The sequence below is a fragment of the Schistocerca gregaria genome, chromosome 2 (assembly GCF_023897955.1).
Source record: "Schistocerca gregaria isolate iqSchGreg1 chromosome 2, iqSchGreg1.2, whole genome shotgun sequence".
Taxonomy (NCBI): domain Eukaryota; kingdom Metazoa; phylum Arthropoda; class Insecta; order Orthoptera; family Acrididae; genus Schistocerca; species Schistocerca gregaria.
This window is the reverse complement of record NC_064921.1, coordinates 60,239,450-60,263,918: the sequence shown is the minus strand read 5'-3', so window position 1 is coordinate 60,263,918 and position 24,469 is coordinate 60,239,450. Positions and strand designations below refer to the sequence as shown.

General features: G+C 39.2%; 1 protein-coding gene across 6 annotated transcripts in view; it reads right to left on the bottom strand.

Moving 5' to 3' along the window:
• Positions 1–24,469, bottom strand: part of LOC126336313 (E3 ubiquitin-protein ligase UBR5) — a 322,944-nt gene that overhangs the window by 111,165 nt on the left and 187,310 nt on the right. For 2 of the 6 annotated variants that reach the window (XM_049999857.1, XM_049999854.1), the window contains exons 28-30: positions 23,423–23,564; positions 14,315–14,409; positions 32–303 (exon numbers count right to left, since the gene is read on the bottom strand). In XM_049999857.1, the coding sequence (XP_049855814.1) occupies positions 32–303; positions 14,315–14,409; positions 23,423–23,564 (509 nt within the window). The remainder of the gene's footprint in view (positions 1–31; positions 304–14,314; positions 14,410–23,422; positions 23,565–24,469) is intronic. The other 4 variants (XM_049999858.1, XM_049999856.1, XM_049999859.1 and 1 more) reach the window with 3 other exon arrangements.

The following is a 24,469-nucleotide window of genomic DNA, read 5'->3' as shown; positions in this document are numbered from 1 at the left end:
GAATATCCAAAAACCTCACAGTCAAGATTACCTGCAAATTAAGTGACTCCTGATACGATATGTCAAGAGTGCGTGGCAATGACGGTGCTAGTGCATGGTAATCTTGCAGCATTGTAAGAAGGTCTGCAATCTGGCGCATAACGATACCGAATGCCCTTGCAAGACAGCTCGCAGTTGTAGCCATGGTAACTGGTTCCTGGCCAGCTGCGGCTGCAGCTACTGCTGCTGTCGCTGCTGTTGTTGAACGTCTCAGGGATGATGGGTCTATAAACACGAGGCTGCTTCCTCCTGTAACACGAACCCCTGCCACACTCTCGACAATTAGCTATACTGGTTTCTGCAATTCCTAACTTTACTACTAACTTTACTGGGTGAAAGAATATGTCTGGCAGTGATGGATTTTATACTCTTCCATAATGCTTCTAAGATATGTTGACACTAATCAAAAGTAAAGTTATTAATGATAGCACAGATGCTAAAATTATGACTTTTTAGCTTTCTCCGTCTCCTTATAGTGTTGCATATTCCTGTATATTTTACACAATTATTACTTTATCACTACAATAAAGTTGCATTGCACAGACATTTTACACTGGAGGACATAAATTATATCTACACTTTCACCATTGGTACTATTTTTGTGTAGTAACCATTAGTGTGTTCAGTTAGCAGTCACTAATGATACAATGAGCGTACCAAAGATATAACCTTCTGTTATGACACCAAACAGCTCTGTAGTTAACACATTCCTTAATGCCAGACAATTGGGAAAAAACTCTAAGAAAATTTAAACACAGATATTTGTATTAGTTAACTCTTAAGTATAACTCACTGCTACTGGAATCATACAATATTCTTTCTGCCCTTTTCTCCAAACAGTTCTTCATTATAGATTAAAAGTATGAGGTTACAATGAGGGTTAGTAAGAAGGAATTCACCTATTTTTTTCTCTTTAAATTAAGTTCGAAAACTGGTAATTTCGATTTGGCGCTATTCCACAGATTTTCTTCCCTAATCCACTGCTGTCGTCACTTCTTGTGCCAACAGATTGCAGTACCTTGCAAAAAGGCTGACTCGATGTTGTCAGTGTTGGACACCGTTCTGTGATAGAATTCACGAAATGCTTATTTATATTCATGCATGACTGAAGGGTTGTTCATCACCGTAATGAATCTGAAGGGTAAACACCCATTGGCTGACAAAACATGGAGCGAAAAGCCGGTGACAGCAGTCACATTCAACAAGTTGGCGAGACCAGTGGGTGACTGCACATGATTTGTGTTGCTGCACTACATCCCTCAGTAAAGACAGGTCTTCAGTGAGTTTGCCCAACAAAAGCTATGACGGATGTTGTTCTCTTACATGACAATGCAAAACCATGCACTAGTCATTAGACTTATGAAGAGATGCTGAAAACTGGATGGTGAGTCCTGCCTGAGGCTCCATACAGCCCTGACCTGGCACCATCAGCATTTCCATCTGTTTGGGACGCTAAAAGCAGCTCATCGTGGGATTTTCTCTGAAGATGAGGGAGGCCATCACAATGTCCATGCATTTTACCATATTGAAAGATATCCCCTTGTTAAACGACAGACCAAACCTGTGGAAATGGATGGAAATTATGTCAAAGTCATAAGTTAATTATCAATGGTATGTTTTTTGACCTATGCAGTTGCATTTGAAGTTCCTGACAAGAAGTAGGAGACGTAACATTTTCACTGACGCTCATATTAATATTATCTGCAAGACCATTGAAATACAACACAGAATGCGGCTGCAATTTCAATGTAAAATCTCACATGAATTCTATGGGGGCCTAGAGTTCTGTTCAATCTACGCAATTTCAACCGTTTCTCAATGCCACTCACACTCATGTCAATTTCACTCACCTTTCCAGTGGTGCGTGAAGTAAACTGGCCCAGTAACTCAGTAGCTTGCTTTCTAAAGGAACACAGAGATCAGCATTTCTGCTTTTGTCTTGCTCCTCACAATTCTGGTCTCTGTCTCATCCACCGTAACTTTGCGTCACTAACAGCCTTTACATACAACCAAAATTGCTTTGGATTTTGTGAGAAAGCTTCTGATTATATTATATGTCATGACCTGTTATGACCACTGCCTGTATGGAGACTGATTCATGCCTGGTGCCTTTGTGAGCACATCGTGCAAAAAGGAAGTCTGTATGAGGAATGGGGAATTATTCTAGATAGGAAACAGGTTGCTAATGGGGAAATCCAATGACATATATCACTTTGACAAAGGGCCGATTTTTTGGCCTATTTCCACGGAGCTAGTACCTCAGAAACGGGAAGCCGGTTCCCTATTCAAGTGACACTGCCGCAAATATCTATGGACTCTATGGGAATGGTCTTTAGCATGGTGAAACTGTGAGCCGGTGGCAAGGTGTCAAGACATCCACGTCTCATCACTGAATGTATAGGTTGGTGACTTAACACTCAAAACAGGATATGCGATGATCTGTGGCAGATCTGACGACTGAGTACAAAGCATCACGGGTGACAAATGTAATGTGGTTGTAACAGAAATGCAATAGCAACAGAGTGAAGGAAGGACATGTAAAGAGTTCATATGCACATGAACCCTTCCTTGCCAATCACAGGAATGGCAAGTTTGACCTCGGAGCCCAGACAACAGGCTATGTTGGTTCCAACATACACCACAATTCGCATCGATTGCACCCTACTTGCCCTGTGGTTGTGAGAACAGCCTCTTCAACACTATGACTAAGGCTCTCAGGAATGCACACTGAATGCAGCTGGTGTTCCTTCCCATCTCATGCTGCCATTTCCGTAACAGGTACTGTTACGTTAGAGCAGGTTTCCGAACATGTGAAGTGAATGTTCCTAGTTCTAGCTCAGTGACAGTTTCAGTGGATGATATAATCTTGAACTGATATTGTAACAATCTACAAGTGGCTTAAGGACTTTGATGTTTTAAGGTTTCTCAAATAAGAAACAAAATAATTTGTTATACGGGATGGCAGCCACACTTTACATGTTTGATTTATTGTTTGCAAAGTACTGTATACTGACAAAAGTTTGAAAACTAAACCACACGTTAGGTTCAATGTGGTCAACTATGGATAGTTACAGATACAATGTAATTTCTGTGAACATTTGTAAGTCATAAGCAGACAATAACTACAGCCAAGAGACGACACAACAAGATTTCATGACTTGCAAGGCCTTAAACATCGAACTATGAAAAGGAAAGTTGCCACATACCATATAGTGTAGATGCTGAGTTGCAGATAGACACAACAAAAAAGACAGTCACAAATAAAGCTTTTGGCCCGTAAGGCATTAGTCAAGACACACACACACACACACACACACACACACACACACACACACACACACAGACAGACAGAGAGAGAGAGAGAGAGAGAGAGAGAGAGAGAGGCGGGGGGGGAGAAAGGGGGGGGGGGGGGCTGTAGCCACAGTTGCCAGAGACTGCAGTCATGTGTGCGAGTTGCATGTGTGTACATGTTTCGTCTATTTTTGACAAAGGCCTTACGGGCGGAAAGCTTTATTTGTGACAGTCTTTTTGTTGTGCCTATCTGTGATGCATCATCCCAACTATATGGCGAATGGCAGCTTTCCTATTCATAATATTGTTACCTTCTGTCCTGGATTTTCCTTTGTTTAAACTACGAGGCCAATAATATTTCAGACTGAGTTGTGCAGAGGTGAATAAAACATCTGTGGCAAAAGAGAGGACTGAAGAGGATTCTAGTCAGTGGTTTGAGGCGTATTCCATTGTAAAAGGAAGACTACTCACTAAATTTAAAGTCACCAAACAAAGACAAGGCTCACATATAAAACCAGGAATTGCTGCGTTGGCAGTTGCTAATGACAATTGCACCACATTTGTAGACCTGCTCCATGGGTTCCAGGTATGTGCTAACACCTAAAAATCAAACAACTCTTCTTGTTTGCACATTAAGAAACCATGGATTCTGTAAGGGTTAGTGTCTCTATGAAAGCATAGCGTAAGTCGCTTATGGAGAAAAGTATAAACACACTGTTGTCGATAAATATCAATTTTTAGGTTTCAAGTTCACCTGTTGAAAAGACTCTTTAAGTAACTGATAACACTGAGAAATCCACTTGAGTTGTAAATGATATTTTATTAGCAAGGCAATTTTCAGAGACCGATCTGACATCCTGTATGAAGTGTAGCACCCGAAGATGTCGTGCTAATAAAATATCATTTACAACTTACACTGAGGTGACAGAAGTCTTGGGATACCTCCTAAGATCGTGTTGGACTTCCTTTTGCCTGGTGTATATACAGGGTGTTTCAAAAATGACCGGTATATTTGAAACGGCAATACAAACTAAACGAGCAGCGATAGAAATACACCGTTTGTTGCAATATGCTTGGGACAACAGTACATTTTCAGGCAGACAAACTTTCGAAATTACCGTAGTTACAATTGTCAACAACAGATGGCGCTGCGGTCTGGGAAACACTATAGTACGATATTTTCCACACATCCATCATGCGTAGCAATAATATGGCGTAGTCTCTGAATGAAATTACCCGAAACCTTTGACAACGTGTCTGGCAGAATGGCTTCACATGCAGATGAGATGTACTGCTTCAGCTGTTCAGTTGTTTCTGGATTCTGGCGGTACACCTGGTCTTTCAAGTGTCCCCACAGAAAGAAGTCACAGGGGTTCATGTCTGGCGAATAGGGAGGCCAATCCACGCCGCCTCCTGTATGTTTCGGATAGCCCAAAGCAATCACACGATCACCAAAATATTCATTCAGGAAATTAAAGACGTCGCCCGTGCGATGTGGCCGGGCACCATCTTGCATAAACCACGAGGTGTTCGCAGTGTCGTCTAAGGCAGTTTGTACCGCCACAAATTCACGAAGAATGTCCAGATAGCGTGATGCAGTAATCGTTTCGGATCTGAAAAATGGGCCAATGATTCCTCTGGAAGAAATGGCGGCCCAGACCAGTACTTTTTGAGGATGCAGGGACGATGGGAATGCAACATGGGGCTTTTCGGTTCCCCATATGCGCCAGTTCTGTTTATTGACGAAGCCGTCCAGGCAAAAATAACCTTCGTCACTAAACCAAATGCTGCCCACTTGCATATCGCCGTCATCAATCCTGTGCACTATGTCGTTAGCGAATGTCTCTCGTGCAGCAATGGTAGCGGCACTGAGGGGTTGCCGCATTTGAATTTTGTATGGATAGAGGTGTAAACTCTGGCGCATGAGACGATAGGTGGACGTTGGTGTCATTTGGACCGCAGCTGCAACACGGCAAACGGAAACCCGAGGCCGCTGTTGGATCACCTGCTGCACTAGCCGCGCGTTGCCCTCTATGTTTGCCGTACGTGGTCGCCCTACCTTTCCAGCACGTTCATCCGTCACATTCCCAGTCCGTTGAAATTTTTCAAACAGGTCCTTTATTGTATCGCTTTTAGGTCCTTTGGTTACATTAAACCTCTGTTGAAAACTTCGTCTTGTTGCAACAACACTGTGTTCTAGGCGGTGGAATTCCAACACCAGAAAAATCTGTTCTAAGGAATAAACCATGTTGTCCACAGCACACTTGCACGTTGTGAACAGCACACGCTTACAGCAGAAAGACGACGTACAGAATGGCGCACCCACAGACTGCGTTGTCTTCTATATCTTTCACATTACTTGCAGCGCCATCTGTTGTTGAAAATTGTAACTACTGTAATTTCGAAAGTTTGTCCGCCTGAAAATGTACTGTTGTCCCAAGCATATTGCAACAAACGGTGTATTTCTATCGCTGCTTGTTTAGTTTTTATTGCCGTTTCAAATATACCAGTCATTTTTGAAACACCCTGTATCAACTCAATGTTGCAAGGATTCAGCAAGTCGTTGGAAGTCCCATGCAGAAATACTGAGCCACGCTGCTTCTATAGCTGTCCATAACTGCGAAACTGTTGCTGGTGCAGGAGATTGTGCACCAACTGACCTCTCGATTATGTCTCACATATGTTCTATAGGATTCATGTCTGGAGATATGGGTGGCCAAGTAATTTGCTCGACATGCCTAGAATGGTTCAGTTGGAACCAAGGGCCACACCATTATGGGGCCACCACCAGTTTGTAGAGTACTTTGTTGATAACCAGGTTCAATGGATTTGTGGGGTCTGCACCACACTCGAGTCCTACCATCAGCTCTTACCAACTGAAATGAGGACTCATCTGACCAGGCCACAGTTTTCCAGTCGTATAGGGGGTAACCTATATGGTCACGAGCCCAGGAGAGGTTCTGCAGATAATACTGTGTTGTTAGCAAAGGCACTTTTATCAGTAATCTGCTGCTATAGCCCATTAACACCAAATTTTGCCGCAGTGTCCTAATGGATACGTTCGTCTTATGTCCCATATTGATTTCTGCACTTACGTCAAGCAATGTTGTTCATCTGTTAGCACTGATAACTCTACGCAAATGCTGCTGCTCTGGGTCATTAAATGAAGGCCCTTGGCCACTGCATTGTCCATGGTGAGAGTTAAAATCTGAAATTTGGTGCTCTTGGCACACTACTGACACATGGATATCTGAATATTGAATTCCCTAATGATTTCCAAAATGGAATGTCCTATGTGTCTGGCTTCAACTACCATTCCATATTCAAAATCTGTTAATTCCCACTGTGCAGCAATAATCATGTAGGAAACCTTTTCACATGAATCACCAGAGTACCAATAACAGCTCTGCCAATGCACTGCACTTTACTTTTTGTCTGAAATACACACAAGTTAACTGTACATTATTCGATCAATAATAATGTTATTACATTCAATGGTTTGTTACTTTCTTAGAAACGATTATTTTTCATTCTTGTCATTTCACTTAGTATGCGGATTTAATTTTCTAGCCATACTAAATAAGCTGGTGGCAGAGTGTTTAGTAACTGAACAATCGAGTTCTTTGTGCTCTCAATGAATGATAATTTCTTGACTGCAGCTTGGGACCAGGTCTATTAGGATGAAGGCCAATAATTTCCACTTAACAATTTTGTTTACTAGAATCTCAATGAACTTGTGTGGTTGAAGATTACACAAATAATGATGATAGCCAACACTGGACATTGGCCTGACGCAATCATTCAACAGCGATGAATGTTTAATAAATGTTATGTAACTGCGCAAATATCCGTAATTTAAAAATATTCAGATATGAGATTATCATTTTTCCCTTCCATCGTACATCCTATGGTTGTGACAATTCACGATTACAATTAACTCATTCTTATTCGTTTGGTCACTGGAAAATGTTATACAAAAATACCACAAAAATAATAACAGCATTCACTTCAAACTGAAGCCAAATTTTTTGATCTTATCAATAGAATCCTCAGTTGTGACTGTTCACCAAATCACGTCTAACATGCTTTAACTTATTGGTGGATCTAATTATAAGATTTTGTGTGAATTTTAAGAATTTTATTGTCTTTCTATTTAAGTTAGCGTAAAGAGGACTATGCGTGAAGCGTTCAGTGAATCCGAAAGTAAAATTCTATGTATTAACTTGACAGAAAATCCTAGCAAGTTGTGGTCTTACGTTAAATCAGTAAGTGGCTCGAAACAGCATATCCAGACACTCCGGGATGATGATGGCATTGAAACAGAGAATGACACGCGTAAAGCTGAAACACTAAACTCCTTCTTCCAAAGCTGTTTCACAGAGGAAGACCACACTGCAGTTCCTTCTCTAAATCCTCGCACAAATGAAAAAATGGTTGACATCAAAATAAGTGTCCAAGGAATAGAAAAGCAACTGGAATCACTCAACAGAGGAAAGTCCACTGGACCTGATTCTACACAGAGTACGCGAAAGAACTTGCCCCCCTTCTAACAGCCGTGTACAGCAAGTCTCTAGAGGAACGGAAGGTTCCAAATGATTGGAAAAGAGCACAGGTAGTCCCAGTCTTCAAGAAGGGTCGTCGAGCAGATGCGCAAAACTATAGACCTATATCTCTGACGTCGATCTGTTGTAGAATTTTAGAACATGTTTTTTGCTTGCGTATCATGTCGTTTCTGGAAACCCACAATCTACTCTGTAGGAATCAACATGGATTCCGGAAACAGTGATCGTGTGAGACACAACTCGCTTTATTTGTTCACGAGACCCAGAAAATATTAGATACACGCTCCCAGGTAGATGTCATTTTCCTTGACTTCCGGAAGGCATTCGATACAGTTCCGCACACTGTCGTCTGATAAATAAAGTAAGAGCCTACGGAATATCAGACCAGCTGTGTGGCTGGATTGAAGAGTTTTTAGCAAACAGAACACAGCATGTTGTTCTCAGTGGAGAGACGTCTACAGACGTTAAAGTAACCTCTGGCGTGCCACAGGGGAGTGTTATGGGACCATTGCTTTTCACAATATATACAAATGACCTAGTAGATAGTGTCGGAAGTTCCATGCGGCTTTTCGCGGATGATGCTGTAGTATACAGAGAAGTTGCAGCATTAGAAAATTGCAGCGAAATGCAGGAAGATCTGCAGCGGATAGCACATGGTGCAGGGAATGGCAACTGACCCTTAACATAGACAAATGCAATGTATTGCGAATACATAGAAAGAAGGATCCTTTATTGTATGATTACATGATAGCGGAACAAACACTGGTAGCAGTTACTTCTGTAAAATATCTGGGAGTATGCGTGCGGAACGATTTGAAGTGGAATGATCATATAAAATTAATTGTTGGTAAGGAGGGTACCAGGTTGAGATTCATTGGGAGAGTCCTTGGAAAATGTAGTCCATCAACAAAGGAGGTGGCTTACAAAACACTTGTTCGACCTATACTTGAGTATTGCTCATCAGTGTGGGATCCGTACCAGATCGGGTTGACGTAGGAGATAGAGAAGATCCAAAGAAAAGCGGCTCATTTCGTCACAAGGTTATTTGGTGAGCGTGACAGCATTACGGAGATGTTTAGCAAACTCAAGTGGCGGAGTCTGCATGAGAGGCGCTCTGCATCACGGTGTAGCTTGCTGTCCAGGTTTCTAGAGGGTGCGTTTCTGGATGAGGTATTGAATATATTGCTTCCCCCTACTTATACCTCCCAAAGAGATCACGAATGTAAAATTACAGAGATTCGAGCGCCCACGGAGACCTTCCGGCAGTCGTTCTTCCCACGAACCATACGCAACTGGAACAGGAAAGGGAGGTAATGACAGTGGCACGTAAAGTGCCCTCCGCCACACACCGTTGGGTGGCTTGCGGAGTATAAATGTAGATGTAGATAATGCATTTGATCTTCCTTTATTCAACAGAGTAAGTTGCCTTCAAAAATATGCGTAAAAATCAGTCTCAAATAGCAAGCGCTTCTAGTTTTCAGAACTGTTTCTCCTGCCTTTCTTAATTAATCCAACTATATTTGAAAACTCACAGAAGGACCATTATTTAAAAGCATACCAACCAACTTTTGAAAAGGGGTGTCAGTAAAACTCACGCATGACAAAAAAATCTAACGATTTTCTACATTCCCTGGCTTGAAGAAAATGATACTTCGAGGCTATAAAATACAATAAGGCCAATGATTTGTAGATGAACATAACAATCAAAAAGAGATCCATGTTAATCAGCAGTGGGTGTAGTGAATACTGGTTTGGAGCAGGACTTCCTTGATAAATAAAGCAGATATGCGATAACTGAAAAGGCCTTACACAATAAAACTTGTTTAATGTAACAAAGGGAAGAAGTAATACAATAAACACTGCAAATCACATGCTAGTTGGACTTAGTCATAGTTGTGGTCTTTTTAGCTTCTTGAAAAAAGTCTTTGGAAATGTTCTGTCATAACGGGACCAGACCTCCATGTCTTCAAAACTGAAGTAGACTCCAGAGATTCATTTGACATGGATGATCCAAACTCTATTTTTCTTCACATGCTTGAAAACACATTCATATTCTGCATTGCTATGGGGTATTGTGACAGTAAAGAGCATCACACTAGAAATTCGGTTATACTTAAGAAGTCCATCAGCTCCACAAACTCTAGTATTTATGCCCAACTGGAGTCACTTGTAGCATCTTGCAACCAAAGTGTCATCTACCTGAAGAGCGTGAACTGCCTCTAAAGCTCATTCACCACCTCACCTGTAGTTTCATTGTCTTCCTTGCAACGAATGACAGGAAATTTTTTCGGGGCGGGGGGAACCACACACAAACGGAACAAAACTGTGTATCTTCAATTTTGTTTAACCTAGAAAGTTGAGCATGTTTTTTTAACACATCATCCTTGTGTGGAAACTTGTTAATGATGTAGTCACAGGCGGTACAAAAGTCATTTCTCACCGACAAAAAGAAAACTGATTTTATCTGTATATTGGGGATCATTCAGTATGTTCAAAGTCTGAATGTCTTTGGTTTTGAATCAAGTTGTACTTAACTGCAACCAATGAAAGCTTTTGGAAATTTTGGGCTTAAAAAACTGCTTTAGCAACCCCATTAGAAGTTCTAAAACAAGGTGAACTTGTGAGGAAGAAGCCTGAAAGGCAACATTCAGTTTGTCAAATACAGAAACAGTCAAATGAAGGAGAGTGCAAACTGCCATGTTCAAGTTTGAGGACAGGAACATAAGAAAATTTTCCTCGTGCGATGTAGCAAAAGTCTTACTTTTTAGGATTGGTTTGTCGCACTTGAGAGGAATATGTGTAGCAGCAGAATCAAGAATTCTCTTCTTCTGATACTCTTTGGATCCATTTTGTTGACCTCGAGGTATTGGGAATGACGTACAATTGTGGAAATGCTTTGGGTGCATAATATTACTTCCTCCTTGAAGAAAAAAAGAAGTGGATCGCACTGGTCCAGTAGTCTATTCAAACATTTGCCTAAAGATACCCACTTAGTAGATAAAAGCTTCAGAATTTTTTTGGCTCTTGATTGTGCAAGTTCTGAAATTTCTGAAGGCGTTCTTTTCTTTCGATATTCTGTTCTACAAAATAAAGTATACCAACAAGGATCTCATCTATTTTAAGTGGTAATCTTCCAGCACCTTTTTCAGCTACTGGATTAATCAGGTGGCAAATGCAAATGCAACATATGATGGCAAAACCTAGTTGAACTTCCTTCAGAACTGCTGAAACCCCATTTCTACGTCCTATCATAACATGAGCACTGTCGAAAAAGAAAACAACACAGTTTGCAGTTCATATATTATGAAAATTCAGCTGTGATAACATCAGGTTACCTATGTGTCACCCTATTGACTCCCCACCTAACGCTGGTATGGATAGCAAGTGCTCACTACTTTTTCCCACGGAGTATCATAGAATGCAACGACAGGATACAACCTGATATTTGTATGATTGCTTCCATCCTTTGCCAAAGAAATCAGTCCGTTCTGTAGGCACTTAACAACTTCAGATAATGCCTTTTTTTGCCGTTTTATTTACAATGCCTGCCATTTTTGTGTGATCACAGCTATATTTCTTTGCAACTCCTGATGTGGGAATCATCATCTTAAATAAAACACCAGCGAGATCAACCGCACTTAAGGGCACATTGTGTGCCACCAAAAAGGAAGTACACAGACACTTGGCCCTAATGCCATTGTCAAAGCTTCCAGATTTGGCAAAAAGTGGTGATGATTTTCTTCTTATCTTCCTTCGATATTAATGTCACTTACATGTTTACCGCACTTCACATAATTATTTAAATTGTTTCCTGTACCATGTGCAATATTAATATCACACTCCTGTATTGTGCAAAAGGCAAATTTTTCTCCCTTTCTTGGTTTTATTACGCACGGGAAATCAATAGAATATTATTCTTTAAATATCAGAAAGTACTGTTTCTTATTGGATTTAATCATGAATAACAACAAGAATACAGAGTACGAAAGTGCCTCAGAACAAATATCTCGATATGTACTGTAACATCAAAAGGAACCTGAAGCACTGAATGTCAAATACAATTATAAACACTCAAGGTGGTTGTAATATCGACAATATTACGTAAAGGATCGATTGTTACTCACCATAAAGATGATATGCTGAGTTGCAGACAGGCACAAGAAAAAGACTGTTTCACAATGAGCTTTCAGCCAAAGCACCTTCTGAAATGAAAACACACACACACACACACACACACACACACACACACACACACACACACACACACACACACTTGTACGACGTCTACCTCCCACCAGAACGCAACAACATCAAAAGGGTAGCAGCAATCTGATGTGGGGTGGGGAAGGGGAAGGGGGAAGGATGACAGGGCAGAGAGAGAAGCATGCACTGCCTGAAAGGGCTTACAGGGATTAGCTGCTGGCAAGACTATGCTGATGCCGCCAGCAGAAAAGGAAACCAACAAAAAGAGATAAGACTGGTGAGTTTGTTGGCAGAAAGCAAGTGCAATAAGGGTGAACTTATATGAATTGGGAGGAAGTTTTAGGACAGAGAGAGTGGAAACAGTTGTGTGGAGGGACAGTAGGTTACCATAGGTTTAGGCCGGGATAATTTGGGGAGCAGGGAATGTGTGTAAGGATAACTCCTGTCTGCACAGTTCAGAATAGTGAACGGTTGAGGGCACGAGCCAGATGGCCCGACTTGCAAAACAGCCATTAAAATCAAGCCTGGTATATGTTCAGCTGCATGTGGTGCCTAGTATGGTTATCAACAAGTTCCCCACCAGCATTAATGACCACCACCAAACTGTGGCCATGAGCAAAGTGGCTGACCCTGTGGCACAACATGCAGCTAAACATAACATGCTTGTTTTCAATGGCTGCTGTCCCCACAACATGTTCTCAGCTCCTGACATTGCCCTGGCCTCAACCTAAGGTGATCTACTACCCCCACACCCTCCACATGACAGTTTCCACTCCCTTCTGTCCTATCCCCTCCTCCCAGTTCATGTCCCTTCACCCTTACTGTGCACTGCTATCTGCTAACGTACCAACCAGCCTTGCCCCCTTTCCTGCCCCCCCCCCCCCCACCCCCAACCAACCATGTCCCAACAATGCACCTGGCCGCCTTGTCTTGCACTATCTAGTCCCTGTGTATTCTGCCAGGCCACACTAATTTCTCACACCCACAGTACCTTACACATTCCAAATTGCTGCTTCTATTCAACACAGTTGCTTCTGGCTGGAGATAGCGATCGTTGTGTGCACGATGTGTGCCTGCCTATATTAATGTGTGTGTGTGTGTGTGTGTGTGTGTGTGTGTGTGTGTGTGTGTGTGTGTGTGTGTGTGTTGTTTCTGAAGAATGCTTTGGCTGAAACCTCAATACGTAACATTCTTTTTGTTGTGCCTGTCTGCAACTCAAAGTCTCGTTTTCACGGTGAGTATCTCATTTTCATAATACTTGTGTAACCAGTAATTTATTACTGGATTGAAAAATACAGGCTGAGAAATTAGGGCATTAACAGATTAGTTGAATGTATCAACTAATACTTGGTATAATTATTAGCACACCTGACACATTTAAATTTGTACAAGGCATGAAGGAAAAATGACCAATAGGATTTCTCTGAAAAAATTTTCCTCTTATTATTATAATCTGTATATGAGATATATAATCGAGACAGTAGAGCAGCCTAACAGTTCAACTGTTCTAATATCTGCTCTACAAATTTGTTAAACAACATTATGCCAGAATACAGAACCTTTCATTTAATTATTCCTAGAGGGAGGAAGGACAATTAGGGTTTAATGCCATGTCTATCCCTAGAAAACCTCTGCTACAATTTTGTGTTGTCTATTGATTTTCTTATGAACCTAGCAGTTCATCTCACATAACTAAGAATCCCTCAAAATGGAGCAGCATCCCGAACTTCATGCATGTACATGGTTTGCTCAACAGATGGGCTGCAGTCCCCCAAATTCATCCCACTAATAATTCTTTCATTCAAGTTCCCTATTACTGATTTCTCACGTTTGTCCCATTTTATACAACTCTGCAGTATTATTTCTAGGTATTCAAATGCTCTCACAGGCTTAATAAACCTACCAATGTTGTTATCAACTATTGGGTTCTTTATTTTTTTATGGGTGATATCTTGTATTTATCATTATTTAAATAGCACTTTTGTTCAGTCCATCTCTCTCTCTCTCTCTCTCTCTCTCTCTCTCTCTCCATCCCTCACCCACCACCACCACCACCCTCCACAAATTACTTAGTTGTATCAGTCGAAAGTTATTCAAGCAATTAAAATTTAAGATACTTCATATCATTTTCAAAAAGACTGCTTTTCTTCTGCACATTTATTTTAAATTTACTGACTTGTTTTAAAACTAGTACTGGGCTAAACTGTACAAAATGCAACTACCTCCAGCTCGATTCCCAGGTTCTCTGTTCCGTATTGCCCACTGCATTGATTGAGGTGCAAGATTGCTACGGTTACCATGTCCCGTGTTTGAACTGAAACAGAAAAACCAAATGCCATATACAGAAATAAAAATTAATAGTACCATATGTTAACAGGGACACGAGGAAAGACAAATGACTGTATAAAGAAGGTATTCTTCTAACAGCCGTGTACAGCAATATAAAATGCACTCCATGCTGCTTTGAATTTCCTCTACAGGACGAGCGGTCTTTCGTCGCGTCAATTTTTGTATTCCTTGCAATAATTTCAGTTCACATTTTTACAACATATTCTCATTAATATTTTAACCTCAATATGCCAAGTTTAGTTTCAATGCTCTTAGTAAATACAAAACCTAATAAAATGGACAACAATGAATGTGGACTATTTAGTTGAGTCATTCCATCCATGTCAAGGGGACTGGGGGGCCCCACTTGGCCATCTCCAAATCTAATGAAATAGGGTGTGAAGGTTCTATATGGTATTTGATGGTTCTATACCAAATTTTGGTTCAATACCTTAAGTAACTGAACTTCTAGGGGCTTCAGAGGAAAGGGCTACTCATCTTCGCATCACATACCAAGGTGAAAATAACCCAAATTCACTAGGCTTTATTAAATGTTCTAGCAAATAGCTTGTAATTTGTTTTAATAAACATAGACAACTTTTTATGGTGACTCACACCATGGCAAAAATCTGGGATTTATACAAATATAAATACAGATACAAGCCACTAGAGTGGCTAAAAAATTCGTCACACTTTTCCAAGAACCAAGATTTGACCAACCACTGCTACTTTTGATATTAACCAATCCCAATAAAACTTCAGAGTGTTGTTCCTACCTATGATGTTTATATATGGATAAAATTTAACTAACGTTGGATGCCTAAACGAAAAGATATGCATCTGCAAAATTGGCCAAAATTTTCTACATAAATTTTAGGGCATTTTTGGGGGTTAATATCTCAGCTGTGTCTTCCTCAATCTGTTCTCCCCCTCCACTTATCACAACTGAAAAAAAAAAATGTTTTAAGTTTTCAAAGCTATATTGTTTAATTTCTGGATAATGCATACTGATGACTAAAACACGTTTCAAAACATATTATTGTAGCACTTCGAGAAGACTGGTAGTGAAATATTTCGTTCATTGAGTCCAATAATTAATTGTTTTGATTCGAGTATATAAATCAGTTTCAAACATTGATTTGTGCCATAAAACAGATACAATACACAACACAGACAATTTGCAAAACAAAAACACTGGAGTCAGTTCCATTTTTGGTTAAATAGTTCCACAAAAACTGTATTGTCTTCCTCATGATGATGCTGATGGTGCTTCTAAAATCTTGAAAATATGTTGCTCAGGAATCCAGTAGGTGTCTTTAGCAGTTGGCCAGTGGAAGAAATCACAAACATGCAACCATCCTGGTTGTAAAAGTGCAACTTGAGATCGCTGGAATTTCTTCATCTGCTTCGGAGGCATCAACTGTGAAAGCTGATTACAATTAATTGGCTTAAACTAAAGATCTTCTGTTGTTCCAGATATTGTATGTCCCATGGAAAACCTTGTTTCTTGATCAGGCTGAATTTTTTCGCAATCTTCTTTTGGCCAATAAAAAAAAGTTACGCCTGGAATAGTATCGTCACAGAATTTGAACGAATCATACGGAGGCAATATCGGGTTATTTAAGGGCCCCTCAAACTGCCATGGGCTGTTAAGTCTTCCTGCTGTTCCAGCAATGCCCCCACAGGAAATTCACCGTGGCTTGTCTTCTTTTTAAAAAAAAAAAAAAAAAAAAAGAAAAAAGAAAAAAAAAGAAAAAAGAAAAAAGAAAAGGAAAAAAAAAAAAAAAACACCCACCACGATCTGCAGTGATGGCAAAATTCTTTTCATGCAGCAATTCCCAACTGATGAAATTTTTGGAATTCTTATATTGAGCAGCTGAACAATCACTCAAGAAATAAATGTTCTTAATGTTTTCAATCTTTGTCTTAAAATGTGCTATTAACTTTATTTGAAAGGCATGAATAGCAACGGTATCATGACAGACACAGTTGCTGATCACAAAAATGCTAATACTCTGACATTCTTTGCTACCAAAATAGATAACAAATGGATGTAATATGCCCTGACTATGCACCCAATGACATCACTGCACAGCATCTTAAACAACAAATGAACAATTCTCAGCAAAATCAATCAATATTATCAATTCACTTTCTGCAAGATTTCTTTTTAGCTGCTTAAGGTATAAACTTTAGTGTTTTGTCACAAAGTGATTGCTTCTTAAACCAGTAATTTTCAAAATCTGTGACTCCATGAAATCCTATACAGTTCTCTGACATGTCTCCAATGTGTCTGTCAGTATCGACCCATTGCTTGTATTATATTGTTTCTTCAGGGTCATAGCCTTTAAAGTATCTTCGAAAAAGGCTCTAGTTGTATTTTTCCCTAGACTTTCCTTACAACGATGCAGCATACAGTCTTTTGATTCCAAACTGTTTACCGTATTTTTTCGCAAAGTCCTGTAGTCAGCTTGAATGGATGTCTCTGAACCCAATATTACTTTGACATTTTGATGAACTGCACATACCCATACTGAATGTGATCCAGAAGCACCAACTGCAGTACACCATTTCCATCTGAGCTCTCAAAATTTTGAGAATCTCAGTTGATTTCCATGTTGCTTATGATAAACAATGAACATTTCTTTCTGGTTACAGAGCAGCATGTGTTTCTGCTTGTGAATCTTTTTCCCATTTATTCTTACTGCAATACAATTGCTTTAGCGTGGGCATAAATGAGAAAACTCATCGTCTCCACGAAACAATATGAGGACGTTTTCTTTTACTTCATTATTGAGCTTTTCCCAATTCTTGGTTTGCAGGTGTTGCCAAAATCCTATCTTCCATCTTTAGTTTCCTAGACTTCTTCGCCATTTTTGTTGACACAGCAAATTGTTTGGGCTGTGTTTTTTAATAGTTCAGCTGTTTGGGGCCAGAGTCAAAATTTGAATATCACTGCAATTACTTGAACTGTAAAGCTTAAGCTTATGTTCTTTAATTAAGATGTCCATGTCTTTACGTTTTTTGGCTTCTTCCATTTGTATTTGAGCAATATCTACTTGGCTCACACCATCAGCTGTGGCAAATACCTTAGGAATGCTGCCTTGGGCTTTCAGAACTTTGCTCTTTATGTATCTCATTGAAACCCTTTTGCTGATATGTTGAAGCTGCTCTCCAAGTGATGATAATGAAGTATTATCAGTAACGCAAGCATCAACAACATCCATGTCTTCAGTGGATGGTGATACTTGTTACCCTAATGGGATGATATACTACCTTCCCCCTCCCCCAACTTCATGTCTACATTTGGTACAAATTTTCTGACCAGGTTTAAAAACTTCAAAGTCTTCTGCAGAAACTGAAATTTTGTCATCAACAAGGTATTATGGTACGGACAAAGTTGGGCATCTTCATTAAAATCAAGCCCAGGCCTAAGTTACAGAAACTCCATGTTCACTGGTGAAATTTCCAGTAACTGATTGTAGTTGACTTTTGTCATAATAGAAGGTGATGACTTACGACAATCAGCTCCATCAGATCTACCAAAGTAGCTGGGTACAACAATGTTCTCGTGGTTCAGTTTATACAAAATTTTATTAACCTATAATGGACAGTTTTCAAAGTTGAAATCAGACACTACAATGCACATTTTTTGATTTGCAACTTGAAATTTTATTAATTTTTTGTACTTATCGATAATTCATTTTCCCTACTTTTGATAGGTATTCTTACTTATCAAGTTGCAAGATACAGAAATTAAACAATACGGCTTTTGAAAAATTAAAACATGCTCTTTCCTGTTGTGGAACAAAAAAAAAAAAAACTGATTGAACAAGACACAGTTAAGGTACTGACCCCCAAAAATACCCTAAAATCTGCCCGTAGAAAATTTTGGCCAACTTTGCAGATGTCTGTCTTTAAATTTGGTCCATATATACCCATTATAGGTCCCTCTGAAGTTTTGGTGTGGTTGGTTTGTATGAGAAGTAGTAGTCATCGGTCAAACCTTGGCTCTCAGAATAATGCAACGAACTTTTTAGCCACTTTTAGAGGCTTGTATCTATAATTATGTGTGGCTAAATCCCAGATTTTTGCCTAGTGTGATTCAGTATAAAAAGTTGTCTATGTATTTTAAAGCAAATGATCAAATGTTTGCTAGAACTTTTAAAAAGGCCTAGCAATCTTGGCACACTTGCAACTTTGTATGTGATGTGAAGGTGAGTAGCCTCTCTTTTAAAGCCCCTAAAAATTCTACCACTGAAGACACTGGATTGAAATTTGGTATATAACCATAAAATACCATACAGAACCTTCTCACCAAATTTCTTTAGGTTTGGAGATGGTCGAATGGAGAAACTTTTAAATATCGTGTCCCTTTGATGTGGAATAACCCAGCTGTTACTGACTTTATAACAATACTGATTCGAAACATGTACTGTGTTTTGATAACTTGTGTTGTTGCGTAACAAAAGTGACTGATAAAGAACACAAAGAGAGAATGTAAAATCATCAAGAACAATGGAGTGTTACTTGTTGGAGACTGTGTAATTAGATATTCCACATGGCTATGTGATGTAAGTTGTATTCTAACAGGAGTAAGTAGCATAATCATCATTGTCACACTTTTGAAACTATTAATTTCTGTTCATCCTAGGGAAAATTATCTATAAATCAAAACACCACACATCTTGATAAAAGTATGTAAACCATCTAGCAATGAATATGTAAATTTGAAATGAAAAGCAATTTGTTGCTGTTGACTGCTGTACCTTATAAACATTCTGTATAAAATTCATGAATATAGTGGCATTATTAATAAAAGTCAGTATTGCAGTATTTCAAGATGTGGACGAATAAGGATTTATCTACAGCTCTTGAGAAAGAAAAAAACTACAGAACTTGCCCAATAGCAACGAACATGTAAGGACAACTGCCAAAAACATGGGCAATTGACTGCAATTTCTGAAGCAAGAGCTTAATAATTATTCCTCAAATAAAGGTGTTTTCAAATAAATTCTCAATCATTAGGAAATAAATGATATTGCACTATGCACAAACACTAAACTTTTTAGATGCAAGTGAAGAGTTGGGTCCAATATTTTGACAATTCACAGTTCTCTGTCATTTCTGTTCTCAGCTGCTGCTTCAAGAAAGAGATACCAACAATATTCATGAAGAAGATGAAGTCCATCCATGCCGTTGTGAAGAACAGTCTCCCGTAGATCACATTCATAGTGAAACTTGTTATGAGACATCTAGAAGTTGCTCACACTAGTTCATAAATACATTAATAAAGCTGCATGTTGACCATTTATAAATTTTCCCTTGACATTTTACTTCTATTCAACAATTCAGTTACAGTATACTAGCTGTTACGAGAAGCAACAATGCAATTCTTACTGTGCCAAAGTTAAGACTCACTAGAGGACAGAGGTGAACATTTCTCCTCTTACTTATTTCAATCATTGATTATATACATACTGATTGTTTATAACTAATTTCTTCAGTGCAACTGAGGTTAAAACTCCCAGCTGATACAGAATGTGTTGCTTACAGTAATATGCAATTCTTCACATAATCCCTTTTTTTCCTGCTATGAATGCTTTCTCTTATTCTGTGTGACACCAGTGAACAGAAATACGTAAAATAACTTAATTTACTAATTTTCATGGCAAAAGAACTCAAACTTTTAGTTGCAGATCTAATACATAGTATTTCTAGTGCTTTAATATGCACACCAAATCCTATAGATCCCCACATCAGATAATTTTTCTTGCTGATGCATGACATTAATACTTAGTATTCATGACAGCGCAAACCTGGACAAACTTTGTCCATCCTCCCCTCCCCCAAAGTTTTATTGGCCTCTTTGAAAGGTTCCATGGCACAAAAATAATACCGAAAGAGAAATGAATGAGAAAAAAGGACCAGCACAAAGGAACAATTCTTGTCTGCTAAGTTGCAAGAAAAAGTGGCAAGGAGAGAGGAAGATCACTGTTTCAAGGTCCCATCGAGAACAAGGTCATAAAGAGACTGAGCACGAGCTCGGAAAAAGGAAAGATGGGGAATCAAATCAGCCACGTCCTTTCAAGGAACCATCTTCACATCTGCCTTAAGCAATTTAGGAAAATCATGGAAAATCTAAATTCGATTGGTTGGACGGGGATTTTAACAGCTGTCCTCCCGCACGGAATCCTGTGTGCTAACCACTGAAGCATCTTATTCAGTGAAATGGCAGGACAACAGACATTCTTGTTTAGTCTCACCAGTCGGCGATATGGAGTGATATGGAGCCAGTAATAAGGATATAGTCAAATGATTTTGGTATACGTAAAAACTCATGAAACAGTAAAGATGTTGTGTCATTGACAGGCACACAGATACGGATGAAATCATCACTAACTTTCAGACAAATCCAAGTTTCCAGTCTCATTTGTGCACTTGATGCCTCTACTATTCAGTGGGTTGTCACCTTTATTAAAAAATTATTTATATTCTACAACAGCTTTACACATCATATTAAAACAGATAATTATACAGTAAAGGATAAGATAAAACCGTGTGCCAAACCAGAACATCAGTCTGGGTACCTGCTTTTCATGTGCAGTGCACGATCTGAGAACACCTCACAGGACAACTTGCCCTCAAGCTCCTCACTCACTCCTAAGTAGACACTTTCCAATGATGGTGCAAGACTAACACCTACAAGGGCACACATAGGACAGTGAGTCTGATATCTCTGTTGCTCCTAGAGTTAACACACGATCAAATTAGCCTACACTTAATGAAGTACACATTTTGTAGATTCAGGTTTACAAATTATAACTGCATGCTGGAGCAGGACAAGAAGCACAGATAGAATGTGAAAGGTAGGTAACCAGATGTGAGTACTTGGACAAAGTTTCTACATTCACAGACAACCAGTACTAAGACAAGCTAATAGCAATACAAACACAACAACAAAATAACATGTAAAGCCAGTATGTGTAATCAGATACATTTAGCCATTTGTACCTAAAGGAGTGGTGGAAAGACTGCACAATGAGATTCAGTAAACTAGTGAGAACTCAGGGAATTTTAAACTAAATGTACAGATGCACTGCAATAACATAAGGCAAGAACTGTGACTTTCTATTGCTGAATAATGTGTCTGAATGTGGGAGATGATATATCTGCTTAACCTGTCATATTCTCCAATCTTGAGTGCCAACTGCATTCATGTCATTCAAGTCAAATTTCAATGCAGATCAGGACTTCAAGTACACACCAAGTTACTAAACATCATTGGGAAGTGCAACTTATGTATTCTATAAGGAATATATGTAAAGGCATGATGTATGTATTATATGGGGCTGTATAATAATTGTTTTATTACCTGCAACATGAACTGTAGAAAGAAAATGCAACACAATTTTAAGTTATATCATTTGGTGTAACGGTGAATTACGGAATTTGCCGCATATTGTTCCTGTCATTTATTCCTTTTTCAGTATTTGCACATCAAAATAAATTACTGTTTATGCTTAAAGTAGACACCATTCCATTAGAACTACTGACAGCCTTGGGAGAGCCAGTCCTGACAAAACTCTACCATCTGGTGAGCAAGATGTATGAGACAGGTGAAAAACCCTCAGATTTCAAGAAGAATATAATAATTCCAATCCCAAAGAAAGCAGGTGTTGACAGATGTGAAAATTACTTAACTATCAGTTTAATAAGTCACAGCTGCAAAATACTAACACAAATTCTTTACAGATGAATGGAAAAACTGACAGAAGCCGACCTCGTGGAAGATCAGTTTGGATTCCGTAGAAATGTTGGAACACATGAGGCAATAACTACCCTATGACTTATCTTAGAAGAAAAATTAAGGAAAGGCAAATCTACGTTTCTAGCATTTGTAGACTTAGAGAAAGCTTTTGACAATGTTGACTGGAATACCCTCTTTCAAATTCTGAAGGTGGTAGGGGTAAAATACAGGGAGCAAAAGGCTATTTACAATTTGTACAGAAACCAAATGGCAGTTATAAGAGTCGAGGGACATGAAAAGGAAGCAATGGTTGAGAAGGGAGTGAGACAGGGTTGTAGCCACTCTCCGATGGTGTACAATCTGTATATTGAGCAAGCAATAAAGGAAACAAAAGAAAAGTTCGGATTAGGTATTAAAATCCATGGAGAAGAAATAAAAACTTTGAGGTTTGACGATGACATTGTAAAACTGTCAGAGACAATAAAGGACTTGGAAGAGCAGTTGAACGGAATGGATAGTGTCTTGAAAGGAGGATATAAGATGAACATCAACAAAAGCAAAACGAGGATAATGGAATATAGTTGAATTAAGTCGGGTGATGCTGAGGGAATTAGATTAGGAAATGAGACACTTAAAGTAGTAAAGGAGTTTTGTTATTTGGAGAGGATATAAAATGTAGACTGGCAATCAGAAGAAAAGCGTTTCTGAAGAAGAAAAATTTGTTTACATCGAGTATAGATTTAAATGTCAGGAAGTCGTTACTGAAAGTATTTGTATGGAGTGTGGCCATGTATGGAAGTGAAATGTGGACGATAAATAGTTTGGACAAGAGGAGAATAGAACAATTCGAAATGTGGTTTTACAGAAGAATGCTGGATTAGATGGGTAGATCACATAACTAATGAGGAGGTATTGAATAAATTTGGGGAGGAAAGGAGCTTGTGGCATAACTTGACTAGAAGAAGGGACCAGTTGGTAGGACATGTTCTGAGGCATCAGGGGATCACCAATTTAGTATTGGAGGGCAGCGTGAAGGGGAAAAATCGTAGAGGGAGACCAGGAGATGAATACACTAAGCAGATTCAGAAGGATGTAGGCTGCAGTAGGTACTGGTAGATGAACAAGTTTGTACAGGATAGAGTAGATGCAGGGCTGCATCAAACCAGTCTCAGGACTGAAGACCACAACAACAACATGCTTAAAGTCACAGTTAACATATTAGAAATCGATGTTATTGTCTGAGCCATACCTTCTCCTCTCCAACTGTTCATCTGCCAAGGCAAATTCTTCTGTATCATGTTCATCAGATTCACCAGCTTCTGATTCATCATCCTCCTGCTGACTAGACTCAGCAGAATCATCCTCTGGGAAAAGCAGCAATGAAGCAATACCTGCAACACTCCAGCAGCTGATCATCAATCTTCTGAATATCATGCAGTAATGGTACATAGAAACAAACAAATTTCCTGATAAAGAACTAACAGAACCAAAGTATAAAACTTGGCAAAACAACAAATGCTGATATTGTGTTAGATAGTTGAAAGTGAAAGTCAATGAGCAACTGCACATCACTAATTATGTTTCAACGTAAGAAACATAATGGAAATGATAATTATCTTTGAATTCTTCTCTAAGTAATATAAAGGTAAAGAATACAAAAAAGACCTTTTGGGTGTGAGTCTATGCTTGTGCATACCAGACAGAATGTACCACTAGCTGAATGGGTATGTTGTAGTGTGTGTGTGTGTCTGCATGGTAGTAAGTGTGAATGGAGGAGTAGTGTGTACTACAAAAAAAGAACCAGAACTCTAAAGCTAATAAAACTGTTTTTGTCACATGTTTTATATGCACCACTTGTCTGTCTGCAATAGGTGAGTGGTTGGCCTTCTCTTATTTATGTAAAGTTGAGAGGAACTGAACAAGGTGACAGCATCGGCTACAGCTAAAGACAGTCGTAAGCATCTGCACTAGATTAATGCAAAGTCAAAATACAACTTAACTTTTAATTTCAAAACAAACACAACTGAGACTGTTGGCCTACCAGTCACAAAAAGTTGCACCACTAGTATTTTAGGATGTTTGAACAGTGATAGTATAAGTAATTCGGAACAAAAAATGTTATATGAAGACAGGTCCACAAATGCTTCATTAAGGAGGTATGGGTATTGAAAGGAACTTGAATTCTGCAAAATTGACGTGCATAAAGTATATGCAATACAACTGGAACGTTATGTGATTTTCTTGCAATCAATGCAGTACAATCACCCGTTGTTTGTGCAGTTGTGCTGTGTAAGCC